The 14,604-nt window shown below is 41.4% G+C and overlaps 1 protein-coding gene across 7 annotated transcripts in view; it reads left to right on the top strand.

The window, feature by feature from the left end:
* Positions 1–14,604, top strand: part of Map2k5 (mitogen-activated protein kinase kinase 5) — a 250,682-nt gene that overhangs the window by 75,222 nt on the left and 160,856 nt on the right. For all 7 annotated transcript variants that reach the window (XM_005393687.2, XM_013518967.1, XM_005393686.2 and 4 more), the window contains exon 9: positions 8,256–8,295. In XM_005393687.2, the coding sequence (XP_005393744.1) occupies positions 8,256–8,295 (40 nt within the window). The remainder of the gene's footprint in view (positions 1–8,255; positions 8,296–14,604) is intronic.

Here is a 14,604-nt window from a genome sequence, read left to right as displayed (position 1 = left end):
GAATCCTGAAGACACTCTTCTCCAGTCACTGTACGTCCCCGCTCTGTAGCGGAGGAGCACAGAGGTTGAATCGAGGTAGACCCTGCTTTGAATTCTGCAGCTGTGACACATGAATTTGGTTATCCTGAGTGAGTTTCTTAATATCCCTGAGTCTGTCTCTGTTATCATCTGCGAAATGTGACTCACGATACATAGATCATAGAGAAGTTAGGATGATTTGATGAACACTTAGGAATTGTGAGCTCCCTCTTTTTTCCTTTCTCCTGTTTCCTGACTCTCCCATTTACTTATTAACTTAGAAATACTTGAGTATCTACCCTGTGTCCAGTGTAGCGGTAGGTACCGCCTACGCATTGTCAAATGAGGTAGCTGTGGTCGCTGCCCTCACGGAGCTTAAAAGTCTAGGGGACGTCACCTAAGACTGGCAGGGTAGCGCTCTTGTTGGCGTTAAAAATGCGACTCCAGTTTTGCCATCATTTTACCTTGAGATCGTAGTTTAAGCTTCCTCTTTTTCAGGCTTCATAAATCCCCTCTGCTCAAATCTTCGGCATCTGTTTCCCCGTCTCTCATCCTAGGTTGTCCCGCACGTGCATGTTGGTACCTCCTCCTGCCCAGGCTGCTGTAACAGCTTTCTGAGTGTGCCTTGCTCTCTCTGGTTTCTCCTTATTGTTTGTGGTAATGTGGTGATTGCAGGCCCTTAAAGTTAAGGACCAGGTTATACATAGCTCGACCCTCCAGAAAAGCCTTCAATGATTTTGTATCAACAGACAAGAAACTTTCAACCACAAGGGTAAGATTTTAAAGATGGTATCTTTATAAGGCTGAGAGAAAGTAATCATTTCAGTTAAATACCATTCAAGAGGAAAGGCGGACATGAGTATGAGGGAGAGAGAATTTGTGAATGTAGGAAAAGTAGATGCAAGAACTGTTGTAGAAAAAATATAATGAATTCCAACTGAATTTACAAAAGAATAAAATGAAGGAAGGAATGGTGACCATTTAGGTAAGCCTCAATATATAAAACATTAGTAGCAATAATTTTAGGACATCAAAATAAGTTGAGACAAAAAGACTGGATAAAATAATATACTAAGATGGAAGGGTTGGTTAGAATTGAAGTATTACAAGATTTTTGTATTGTTTGAGAGCAGGGTAGAGATAGCAATTAACTTTATATTTCATGAAGTCAGTTATAACTCAAAAAAATTGTATGGGTAACAACTAATAGTGAAAAAATGGTAACTCCAAGGCCATTAGACAGAGGAAGGGGAGAATCATCTGGTATAGCAGAGGAGGCGAATGGAGGTGTAAAGTCAAAGAAGTGGTAGAAACAAATCCAAATATATCAGTAACTATAATAAATATAGATAGACTGATACTGCCAGTTAGTAGGTTAATGAGATTGCTTCTTTGAAAAAAATTGGCATACTATTTTAGACTATTTAGGAGAAAGTCCTGAGACTTAAAGACGCAGTAAAGTTGAAGGAAAAAGGATGGGGAAAAGATGCCAGTCCAAAGCAAAACAAAACAGAGGAAAAAACGTGTAAGAAAGCTTGTATATTAATTTTAAAATAAAATAAACTTTAAGGTAAGGTAAAAAAAAAACTATCAGGGACTGAAAGGGCTACTCTGCAGTGACGGCAAACCTTTTAGAGCTTTCCGTGATAACACACAGCCTACTGCAGCACGCGTGCCATGGGTTTGCCACCACGGATACTGCGTGCTGATAGAAGAAAAAGAGACCGTGAATACATAATTATGAGTCTTAAACTTCTGTGTAGTGAATAACATAACCTTAAAATGCATAACACAGTATGGATGGCATTACACAGAAATGTGTTAAGTCTGTGGATGGGAGAATGTGTCTTAGCTGTCAGCGCGGCGATCAGACAAAAATTAGTAAGGGTGAACAGCTCAGCAGTCTGGTCTAGTGGTCAGATGTGGAATTTTGCATCCATTAAATTGAGACTTTACCTTTCTCAGGTAAAGAATATGAGTTTTTTAAAAATTCTGTTCTTGGGTATACAAGTGTCAACTCAACCTGTAGATGTAAATGAATCACTTTGCCTGTACAAATTACTTTAGAAATCAATAGTAATACATTAGTTACCTCCATATATTTGGAAATTAAAATGCATACATCTGCATAACTTACGAGCCATATCATCAGAAGGGAAATATCTACAACTGAATAAAAGAAGAAATACTACATATGAAAATTTATGAAATCCGTCAGTCATATGAAGAAGGTAACTTTATATACATTCCTTGTATGAGAATAACCAGATATTAATTGGCCTACTACATAACTGCGGTTACAAAAGGGAGAACAGGGAATAAAACAGAAAGAAAGTTGAAAGAAACTAAAGAAGAAAAGTTAATGAAGTAAAAATTCAAGAGACAGTTCAGCAAAACCAAAAGCTCGTTCCTTGCAAAAATGGATCAAACAAGACAGAGAAGTTGTAAACAACAAAATTAGAAATAAAATTAGAAATAAAATGGTGAAAATAGTTTTATACAGCAGAGATTTTAAAAATAATTAGAGGAGGTGGGTATGGTGATACACACCTGAAAACCCAGCACTCTGGGAGGTGAGGTAGGAGGATGACAGATTCTGCCCAGCCTGGACAACTTTGCAACTCAATGAGACCCTGTCTCGAAATTTAAGAATAATAAAAGGCTGGGAATGTAGCCTAATGTGTAGGCCCTGGATTCTATCCCCAGTACTGCCAAGAAATATAAACAAATAATATTTTTAAAAATAATAAGATACAATGAGTGACTTTATGACTGTAAATGTGAAAACGAACAAAATGAGCAATTTTTCTAGAAAAAATCAAACAAAACTGTCTTAAGGAAGGTAAAATAGATCTAAAGCAATTAAGAAACTTCACTAATTCAGCAAATACTTATAAAAGTGTTCCCTGCTATGATTTTAGACACGAGGTACAGCAGAGAACAACAAAAAGCTCCAAAAGTCTCTTCTTGTGGGATTTCTCTGCTGGTGGTAGGAGATAGATAATAAATTAATAAACTCCACTGGATGCTCTTGATTCCATGAAGAATAAAGGGAGGGAGAATGGGTTGTTTTATGTGGAACTATCAAGGGGGTATGGTAATGGAGCAAGCCAAGTAGGTAGCAAAGAGAGAGTGATCCGGCCTCTGTGGTAAGTGCAAAGGCCCTGAAGTCAGAGCATGTTTAGTACAGAGGGGTTGTTGGTGATGAGGAGGATCGAGGATCGGCAGACGCAGAGATCAGTAGACTAAGCAGGGGCCAGATCGTGAAATGCGTGTAACGACCTTGGATTCCATGGTTAGAAGTCTAACCATGGAAGGGGGTGGTGCTAGTAACACCTGCTCCTAAGAGTACAGAACTCATGAAATGTCTGTGGAATTCCTTTGTAAAATGCTATATTAAAGTGGCAGATTCTTTTTGTAACTGTGGAGTACCTGCCATGGGCTGGCCCTTGTGCTAAGTATAAAGAATAGAAAGATGGTGAAGACATGGTAGCGCTCACTGCCCCCCGTGGGGCTCGGGCACAGGAATGACCTTCTGCAGTGTGGCAGGGGCTGTCATACAGCAGCTAAAGTTTGAAAAACAGGGAGGATCTCAAAACGTTATTTTCTAGCGTCGAAAAGGGTGCCTGTTATAGTGGGGGAGGGAGGTGTTTTGGGATAGGTTGGATTCTCCCCTTTGTTAACCCACAGAGAACAAAGCATTGGTTTTCTCCATTAGCAGCAGTGATCGCTAAAGGCGTTGCTGCTGAGCTGAACCCTGAATCCACGCGGCACTCGCCCCGCTGCCGGCAGTGTGAATAGCTCTCAGCTGTGGGCAAGAACTGGCCGTGAGGATGTCTCCACTTTGGGTCACAATGTCCCTGCGGCATTTTGGCTGTTTTAACTCTGTCTCCATAGGTAACAGTTTGTTCAGTGTTCATTTATAGAGCACGTAGCCTGGCTGTTAAGCAGAGAGATTCCTTGTTCTTTCAGTCTGTCCGAAAAACTAAGGTTTCACTCCTGTAACACTCAGGCCCTCGGAACGTCCCAGCTTCATAACGTGGACCGGATGCTTCCTGATGCCCCGCCCCACCCTGAGTTTCTCTCGCGGAAACCTCACACGCCCGGCACCTCCCCTACTCCAGACTTGTGACAGCTGAGACGTGGTCACACCCACATGTGAAGGGGCGGCAGAGCTGCTGTCAGAAACAGGCAGTGTCTGGGGAGCCCACGTGCTTTGCTCTTCTGCGTCCCGGGGTAGATTGGCACTACCTGCAAAATGCTTCCTCGCCTTAGCTTGACTGAAACAGGACATACTCCCATGCATTCTGAACTGTGTGCTTCTCTGCCCTCGAATACAGTTAAGAAAACTGACGTATCATCGCCTAGTTCCTTTAAATACTAACATGAGTCTATTTTGCCACAGTTCCAGTTTTGGCTTTGCCACTGACTGGAAATTTAACCTGGCTTTTGGCTGTAAAAGAACGGGATCAGACTCGACAATTCTGCACTCCCTACCCGCTCAATCAGCTCCTTGATTCTGTGTGTCAGGATTAAAGGTTGATACCACCTTCTCTGTGCAGTCATCTAGAACCTATTGTTTCCGAGGAAGAGAGGAAGTTCAAGGCCTTGGGGTGCGGCTTAGTGATGGAGCCCTTGCTGCACGGCCCTGGACTCTGTCCCCAGCACTGGGATGGAGAAAGTGTGGAGAGTAGTTGTTCACTGGTGCTGGTCTTTTTGTTATTTTATATATATTCAGAAAGTCATACTAGGCCCCTAGCTTTTCCACCCTAAAGTGCACATATCGTGTGTTCAGTTTTAAAGGCTGGAGGCCGGGGATGTAGCTCAACAGCACAAGCGCCTGCCTGGCAAGCGCAAGGTCCTGAGTTCGATTCCCAGTACTCAAAAAAAAAAAAAAAAAAAAAGAAATTTTAAAGGCTGGGACAATTCCCAGAAGGCCAGTGCTGGCTACAAACAGAACAAACACTCAGGACTCAGCACTAAAAATATCTCGTAAGAACGTTTCCTCCATGCACTCTGTGGAACAGGTAATTACTGTGGCAACAACAAACTAATTTGAAGTGTTAGCTGTTAATTAAAACATTGCAGAGGTGTATAGTTGTCTTTTGGTGTAACCAGAGCCTGCGTTCAAACTTCATTAATCACTTTCCAGTTAATGTGTTGAGGAAGGTCAAGACCATTGAGATGCAGTATCCAGTTGAGACGCGGAGTCCCAGTATCCGCTGAAAGTAAACAAATTCCTTTTCTGCAGGTAGAATGCCGTTTGCAAAGTGACGGGAAAGACTCAGCTCACGCCTGGTGTTGCCTTTGTCGTCCCCTTCTTGATGATTAAATGTTAAGTTGGTGCTGTCATTGCACGGTAAACCAAGCCACACAGCATCTTTATTGCTCGAAATCGAACCCAAACTTCCACGGATGAATTAGCGTGCGTCATAATTAAATCATCAAGCCTCCCTTTTTAATTCACTTGGAAATAGGAGACCTTTCTTTTGGAAAAGAGATCGGTTTTCTTGACAAGCTAATTAAGTTGCCAAACTGTCCAGGATAGTATGTATATTAGACTGCTAATCATTTCCTTATCTCTGCAGCTGGTCTCAGAAGTCCAGATGTTACTTGTTCAAAGTAACAGTGTTGCTCTTTGTACAACTTTCAAATCCTTTTGTATTCATCAAACTATTTGTTTTCATATTTCAATCCTTGGTTAGTGATTCTAGTGCACAATATTTTATTTTATTTTATTTTATTTTTGTCATTTTGAGACCGGGTCTCACTGTGCATTCAGGCTGGCCTTGAGCTCACTTTGTAGCCCAGGCTGGTCTTGAACTCAAAACGATCCTCCTGCCTCAGCCTCCCGAGTACTGGGATTACAGGCATGTGCTCACACCTGGCCTTAGTGCACAATATTTTAAAAAGTTAAAATTGGAAGAATCTGTGATATACAGGGAAGAATAATACATTATTATTAAATCTTACATATTACCTATGTTGACATGGAATAAAGTTACTAAGTTCCTCAAATCACATTTCAAATCATATAGTCCAACAAGTCCTCTGTCAGGCATTGAGAAAGATATGGCATAAATTTTTATATACCCGTTTATTACATGAGTTTATATAGATCATGAATCAAATCATGACCTAAAATGTAGCTTTGCATTGTTAAAAATTTCATATTAACATCATAGTAAAGTAAGTAATAATTTTTTGTGAAATAAGTATAATACATTACTTTATTCAAAGTATACATTTAATTGGTTAAAGTTTATAAAAGATACATATATTAAAGAGACTGATATTTAGAGAAAGTCTTTACTTTCACAGATAAAAGAATTCTTTAGTAAACAATTATCATCTAGTTTATCATCTAGTTTTTATATTCTTGCTTTAAGTGAGCTGTATCTGCATTTCTGTACAATTGACTGATACAATAAAAGCTAAGTTTGCTTTCCATAATTGGCTTACCCCTTGTCCAATTAAGTAGAAAAAGCAGAATGAATAAATTCTTGTAACATATGTAGATAAATACCAACATAAATGTATGTGTTTTCCTAGTGTCGCCCATAAGCTCTTACTATTTCTGTCAGTCAGTCACTCTCAAAACGTTGCTGGCAATTGCTCAACTCTAGAAATTTACTAAAAATCATTGGCTTGTCCTCTTAAAACAAGTGAACATTTGTCATATGTAAATTATACTTAAGTAGAGCTTCAAAACATTTGACAAAACAATCAGGTATTTTTACCAGAACAACAATATGATGCTTCAACTTTGGTAATAGTGGAATGTGTAAGTATTGTGTCTTAAGAAACAAGCTCTTTGGGGTTCTGGTAGAATATTTTCCCAGCAGGCCCCAGATGAGGACCAGGAGTTCCGGAGGTGCTGGTTTTTCCATCCCTCCCTTGTTGCCGCCGCATTCCCATTTTAACAGTGCCTGGTGAAAGAAAGACCATCCTGATCCAGGTGAATGTGTGAAATCATCAACAGAGCAAATTCTGGTTCCTCCAGACTCATTTGCATTTTATACTTGTGTGTGCTTGCAATAACGATGCTACTTGGTTTATTTTGAAGTTTTTTACAAGGCTGTTTGTTTCTGGATAAGAGTCAGAATAGGTAGTCTCTGCAGTATGTGGATGAAAGGTCACATTTCATTTAAACACAGTAACTCTTGATGAAAAACTTGGGATTTTTATCTCAACAAACCTTACTCTTAGTCTTTTTCATAAATGAGTGTATTCATAGTTTGTTTTTTCTTTTTTTTTTTTTTTTTTGTCTTTTTGAGACAGGGTCTCGCTATGCAGTTCAGGCTGACCTTGTGCTCACTTTGTAGCCCAGGCTGCAACGAACTCTCAACGATCCTCCTGCCTCAGCCTCCCAAGTGCTGGAATTACAGGTGTGCGCCACCACACCCGGCATCATAGTTGATTCTTTTCTCTGTTTTATTTTATTTTTTTTTATAGAGCTGGGTCTTGAACCTAGTGCCTCATACCTGCTAGGCAAGAGCCCTACCAGTGAACTGCATCCCCGGCTCTTATGCGTATTTCTTGGTTTTATAGCTGTTTTGCTGTATCTGATACTCTCAGCCTGTCTCTCTATTTGAAGAAAGATGAATGACATGTTTGAGCCTGACAACTATGATTTCTTAGTGACAATATAGGGTGAGGTTATACTGTAAGCCATAGCTACTTATATGCCTTTTGTGATTATCTTGATGAAATAGAATAATACAGTTTATCTGTATATGTAATTGAAAGAACCACAAATTAAACCTCCCATTTTGCATGCATCTATATGGTACTTAGAATGGAGCTGTAGAGACCCCACTTTCCCAGCGTGCGCTGCACACGCGCGCACACACACACACACCGACAGTCCTGGAGGATCCGAAGCCAGAAAATCCGATTTCACGTCTAGTTCTGATACAAATCACTTTACAAGTTGGACAAACTGCTTAACTTCTCTGTGCCTCAGAGTTCTCATCTGTAAAAGGAGAAAATTAATAACCAGCATTACCTGGGAGGGTTATTTTAAAGTAATGTGTAACGAATCACTTTGTAAGCCATTAAGCTCCATAGAAATGTAAATTACTAACCCATCGTGATTAGCGTGATTAGTGTTCTTTGAACAGACAGTCTAGGTCTCCAGTTGCTGCAGAAATGTTTGGATTGACATTTATGTCCTCAACCATTTCATAGGGCGTTTAGTGATCTCAAGTAACTTTGCTGTTTTTTTCTTCCCATAGAGCATATCATGTCCCAAGTGGGAAAATACTAGCTGTAAAGGTAAGTACTGGACTCGTTTTATGATTTTTTTTTTTTTTTTTTTGTCTTTTTGAGACAGGGTCTCGCTATGCAGTTCAGGCGGGCCTTGAGCTTACTTTGTAGCCCAGGTTGGCCTCAAACTTGCAACGGATCCTCCTGCCTCAGCCTCCTGAGTGCTGGCATTTTATGAAATTCTTGATGGTCTCCTTTCCCCGTCAGCTCGCCTCACAGGTGCTGTTAAAGAACCGGTGGAACAGTTTAAGGTCCGGCTGGCAGGGAGAGGAAGCTGTGGCCCTCTTGTAACATTCAGCCCCGTAGAAGAGTCTTCAGTATTACAAGCTCCGTACATTGTTGTTATTCTCCTCAGTGGTTCTTCTCATCAAGAAGAATTATACCAACCCCAGAAGCTTGGGTATCACCGTGGTCCTAGTCATGCAGCTCAAAACCTTAGTAGAATCGCATTCCTTTACCTGCCACAGCCTGTAAATCGCCGTGTCCTGTTAGAAACCGTGCCCGCAGTGTAGCCATATGACACTTTTGTTTTCACCCATGGCTGTGGCCTTGGATCAGCCTCGCATTGCCTCATACCCAGTCTTCTGCGATAACTTCCTGTCTGTACTTTCAGTCTTTTTCTTCTCCCACAAACCTTCTGCTTTGCCACAGAGTTGAGAAGTCAGATCACAGATCTAGCTGTAACTCTCTTGCCCCACGCTGTCCTCACCTGTATATGTCAAAATGCTTAAGATGCCTGCCTTGCTGCTACACTTAGCAGCAGAGTCAAGCTGCACGTAATTCAGGGGTGACGCAGGCAGTTCCCTATGAGTCCTCCTGTTCCCATCCTGTCGATAATCCGTGCCCCATCTCTGCCACACTCCCAAGCTCCCAGTGCTGCTGGCAACTTTGGATTTGCTCTCTGCCCCTGACGGTTGGCACTGGGTCTTCTTGTCATTTTAAATCTCAGGTTTCCCTCACAGATTATTTTGAATTGTACCTCAGACTGAGCCCTTTGCAACCTTAGGCCCTAACTCCACGGCACCCTACCGTCAGCACCAGGCTCTTACTAACAAACTAGTTAGGCCCTCTGCAAAATGGCCCTTGCTGCCTTCACAGACATGTCCTCCATTTTACCGATCTGGGGTTACATCCCATCGTGCCCTCAGCGCTGGGCCTTTGGTCATGAAAGCTTTATTTTGGGGGAGACTGTCATATGCAGGGATTACCACTGGTAACAACTTCAATCCTTAAAAGTACAAAGTAATTCTACCTATTTTAGACTTCAGGAAACTGAGACTCGCAAAGCTGAATTGTCCATGGTTACAGAGTTGGCAGGGGAAAGGTTGCGGGGGAAATGAAGTCCACCAACTTCAAAGCGCATGTCTTCTTTTAGACTGTGCCCTTTGTACAACTTCCTGCCGTTGTTCCCGTTCTCCACCTGTCCCTTTCAAGATCCATCTCTAAGATGCCTTCATAGCTGTCCATAGTGAGAAATGGTTCTCTTTTCCCTAGCACTTGCATAGTTTATCTTTCTGCATCTTTTATCTTATTAAGAATGGGAGCAAGACCAGGCGTGTGGCGCACCCCTGTAATCCTAGCACTCAGGAGGCTGAGGCAGGAGGATGGTTTTGAGTTTGAGGCCCTGTCTCAAAAAGACCCAAAGAAAAGAAGAAGATAAAGAAAAAGAATGACAGCAATTAAATTATGATTGGGTAGACCCTTAATAAGGTGAAACTGAAACAGAGGCTCAGATCTTCTGGCCGTTAGTGCAGCCCAGAGTTCTTTTTCCATATTGCACCGAGCACAGCACCCAGAATGCGGTGTGTGGCACCGTCAGGGTTAGCTCTAGTAACTTACACAGCTTGTGGTAAGGAGGCGCAGCAAGCTCCCTCTCGGGATGTTTTCTTTACCACTCCATCCAAACTAAGTCCATGGAATTGCAGAATGAGAAGAGACCTTAGGGTCATCTCTTAGGGTCATGCTGTAACCCCTGCCTTTACAGAAGAAGAGACTGAGGAGGACCAGAGACTTCCCAAGGGAGGCAGTCGAGGGCCCCCGCTCCATCCCGGGCTGCCCCTGAGCTCGCCCCGTGCAACCTTCTTGGGCCGCATTGGCCCTGGGTTGTCCTTTCTGTGCCTCCAGAGCTCCCTTGTCGTGGTGAGAGCGCCGCTAACTTGAGCGTTATTGTCCTTTCAATTCATTTATTGGTTCCTTTGGTGCCAAAATCTTAGCTTGTTGCTGATGATATATTTAAAAGTACTGAAACCTAGCTTATTTATTCCAAGAGAGAGGAGCGTTGCTGTAAGTCATCATCCAAAACACAAAGCTGTCAGCACTTGGCCCTACTAAATAAATGGTTCACAATTTCACACATTTTGGATTTTGCTTGACATAGGCTGCTGTTAAAACACTGTGCACTGTTAGATCCGGCGAGGGACACCAGCTATTGCTGTGGAAGATGAAAGGCGATTTTTTAAAAAGAGTGTGCTTTGCAAAATAGTCGTTAGAGACTTCCAGTAAATGAAAGTGTTTGAGCTTTACAAACAGTCTTCAGGAGCCCCCTGACCACGGAGCTGGGCTTTAGAACCAGGATCGTATTGAACCCTAGATTCTGTAAAGTCATCGACTAGGTGCTCAGCTGAGCCAGCTAATGAGTGACGTAAGGGTAGACGGGACTGTTGTGGTTAAACACTTCGGTTAGCTGCGTTTCCTGGTAGCCGAGGCAAAGCCCCTGGGGTTTGTGAAATAGTCGTAGTCTAAGGAAAAGGCATGTGCCGTTTCTTCAAAACAGATAGTATCATTCATTAATTCTGGGAAGTTTGTTATTTAGTTTCCAAATATTTAGAGGCTTTCCAGACCTCCTCCTGTTACCGATTTCTGATGTAATTCCATTGTAGCTAAAGAGCATACTTTGTATAATTGGAATTTAAAATGTATTGAGGCTTATTTTGTGGCTCAAAATACGATCCATCTTGGCAAATGTTCCCCGTGTCTGTGAAAAGAATGTGTGATCCAAAGAACAGAGAGGGTGTTGGATACACGTCAGGTCACGTCAGCTGGTAATGGTGATCAAATATTCTGGGTCTTCACTGATATTTTTTGTATGTGTTCTGTGAGTTATTGAAAGAGGTGCGTTGAAATCTTTAACAGTAATTGTAGCTTTGTCTGGTTTTTCCTTCCAGTTCTGCCATTCTTTACTTTATGTGTGTTGCAAAGGTTCTAGTAGGTGCACAGAGGGCAGTGGTGGGGAACCTACAGTGGTGCCACCGCAGGCTGTTTATTATCATTGAAAGCTCTGAAAGGTTTGCCATCGCTGATACAGGGTTTCTATGTCCTCTTGACCAATTGGCCTTTTTGTCATTATGACATATGTCATTACGAAGTGACCCTTTGTCCATGGTCATATTCTTTGCCTTGAAACTTACATTGTCTGACATCACTGTTGCCATTCCAGCTGTATTTTGACTAGTGTTGCCTTTTACTGTCAACTTACTGTATCTTTCTCTTTGAAGTGAATTTGCCCTAGCCAGCATATACTTCCGTCTTCCTTGGTAATACAGTGTGATGATTTCTGCTGTGTAATTGGGGAATTGGGACCGTTTACATTACATGCAGTTACTGACGTGGTTGGATTCAGATCTGTCATTTTGCTTTGTGTTTTCACCTTGTTCTGTCTGTATACCTGCTACCCTGTCCCTGCTTTCATGGGTGCTCTAGACTTTCCAGCCTGCCTTTTTAAGTTATCATACTCTTTGTACATAATTATACTGTACCACTTGTAGCTGTACTCTTAAGAACCTTACTTTTTCTTGTTTCCCTCATCCTGACCTTTGTGTTTTTAGCAAACATTTTACCTCTGTGTCATAAACCCCGAAATGCACTGTTACTACTTTTGTTTTAGGTATTCATCTTTTAAAGACATTTAAAAGTAAGAAAAATTGGTAATTTACCCATGTACTTAGCAATTCCAGTGCTTTTCATTCTTCTGCGTGGCTTCAATTTCCACCTGCTATTCCTTTCCTTCTGTCTGAGAGACTGCCTTCCTTTGACAGTTTTTGTACTGCGTATCTCTTGGTAATGACTCTTTCAGCCTTTCTATGTTAGAAAAATTGTATCTTTCACTTCCATTTTTGGAAGGTATTTACAGAAGTCTAGGTTGATTACTCTTTTCTTTTAAAGGTTTCACTGTGTTAATTCTTTCCAGCCAGAAGCTTACCGTTATTTTTAATTTTTGTTTCTCTGTATATTAGCACTGGCCTCTTTGGCTACTTTTAATTAAGATTTTTTTTCTTTATCATTGGTCCTAAGCAATTGGATTATAATAAGCTTTGTTAGAATTTTTTATAATTATATTTGAGATCTGTTGAGATTCTTAGATCTGTGGGTTTTTAGTTTTCATCAAATCTGGAAAAATGTAACCTTTATTTCTTTGAGTATCAATTCTCTACCTTTTGGAACTTTAATTGTGTTTTTATTAGATCTTTTGACATTATCCCCAGTAAATGATGCAGTGTTGTTTGTTCTAGTCCTTTTTTCCTATAGTTTGTTTTGGGTAGTTTCTTTTCCCTGTGCCTTCAAGTGCATTGATCTTTTTTGCTCCATTGTCTAATGTGCTGTTACTCGTACCTACTGTATTTTTCATTTTAGACATTGTCCTTTTTATCTCTACAAGTTTGAATAGGCCTTTTTTTTTTTTTTTTTTTTTAACATTTTCCGTGTCTCTGCTTGACATGCTTACTCTTTCCCCTACCATCTTGAATGTATGGAATAGAGTTACAGTAACTAAACCCATGACCTTTCCTACGAATTTATGTCATTTTTGTTATTTCTGGATCCATTTTGACTAATCTTTTTTCTCCTCATTTTGAGTTGTATTTTCTTTTTCAATGTCTTATAAATTTTTATTGTGTCAGTCACAAAGCGTAGATACTAGGTATTTTTGCATTCCTTTGAATATTCTGGAGCTTTGTTCTAAGATACTATTTAGTGACTTCAAAGTAATTTGATCCTCTTAAGACTTGCTTTTAAGCTTTATTACACAGGACTAGCCCCAGGGATTCATCTGGAACTAACTTTTCCCATTCAGCTGTGGCAGTTCTCTTCTGGAGAGTTCTCTCAGCGTCTTGGGAATTACCACATTGTTCCACCCTGGCTGATGGGAACACAAACTCTTCATGCCATTGCAGGTCTGAAGAGTGTTTCCTCGGGTCCTCTGGCCTCAGGTAATTTCCTGACGTTGACATCCATGTGTTGCTCAGACTCTAGCAGCCCCTGTGCTGATCCCGATAGTGGCCGTGGTTTGCGCAGACGTCCAGTTCTGCTCTCTCATCCGAAGGACAGGCTGCATTCACCAGGGTTCCCCTCGCTGCCCTGCGGCTGAACGCTCCGCCCTGCCTGTCGGGAGGATGGGCAGCCGTAGGGCCCCTCTCCTCTGTTTTCTCTCAGGCTGTTCTGGCTCAGGTCATGTCTGGGAGCCTGGTAACGTTTCTGTGTTTTGTGGGGGTTGTTTTCCTTTTTTCCTTTTCCTTTCTTGTCATTAGAATGCCTTCACCCACCCTTCCCTCCAAGTGCTTGTTTTTGTTGACCAGCTTTTGAACTCTCAGCATATAGAAATTCCACTTACTGCTAATTTATACTATATGAAGTACTTTATATGCATTTTCCTCATATAATACAACCTTTTGTTACCAAGATTGATCCCTATTTAACAGATCCCTAGTAAGAGATTACTATTACTGATTAAAACAGAGTCATAAGAAAGTTAGATAATTTGCCCAAGGTCCCACAGTAAGTAGTGGGACTGGGATTTAGACCAAAGCGATCTCTATCCAAGTGCTCTTTGCCCCTGTGCCTTAGTTGCTCACCACCTTCAGATTTGTCTCCCAAGAGCATAATTCTGGTCATATCTCTTCCCCTCTGCAAGGTCTTCAAAAGCTCCGTGTTACACCACTGCCACCATTAAATTAATCTCTAGGCCACAGAACTCAAGATCCTGACAGTCGAGCAGTCTACCCTTGTCTCCCACGTGCAGATCTTTAATTTGAACTTGTTGCCCTATCTTGGTGCCATCCCACTTCCACACTTGGATTCACAGATTACTGATTAGGGCACCTTCAGCCTTCTCTCCAGCTTCTGAATCTTGCCACCCTCCTGGGGCCTGTTCTTCCCTGGACATTTCTGGATGAATACCATCCTGTATGGTGTATCAATCACTCACCTTCATAAAGTTCTCTGCATGTGACTCTTAAAGGTGTTACCACACCCTGATCTGCATTTTACATTTCATATACACATACATTTCCCCTGTTAGACTGAAATCTCTTTGTAAGCAGGGAA

The sequence above is a fragment of the Chinchilla lanigera genome, unplaced genomic scaffold (assembly GCF_000276665.1).
Source record: "Chinchilla lanigera isolate Chin_1 unplaced genomic scaffold, ChiLan1.0 scaffold00049, whole genome shotgun sequence".
NCBI lineage: Eukaryota > Metazoa > Chordata > Mammalia > Rodentia > Chinchillidae > Chinchilla > Chinchilla lanigera.
This window is presented reverse-complemented; position numbering and strand designations above follow the sequence as displayed.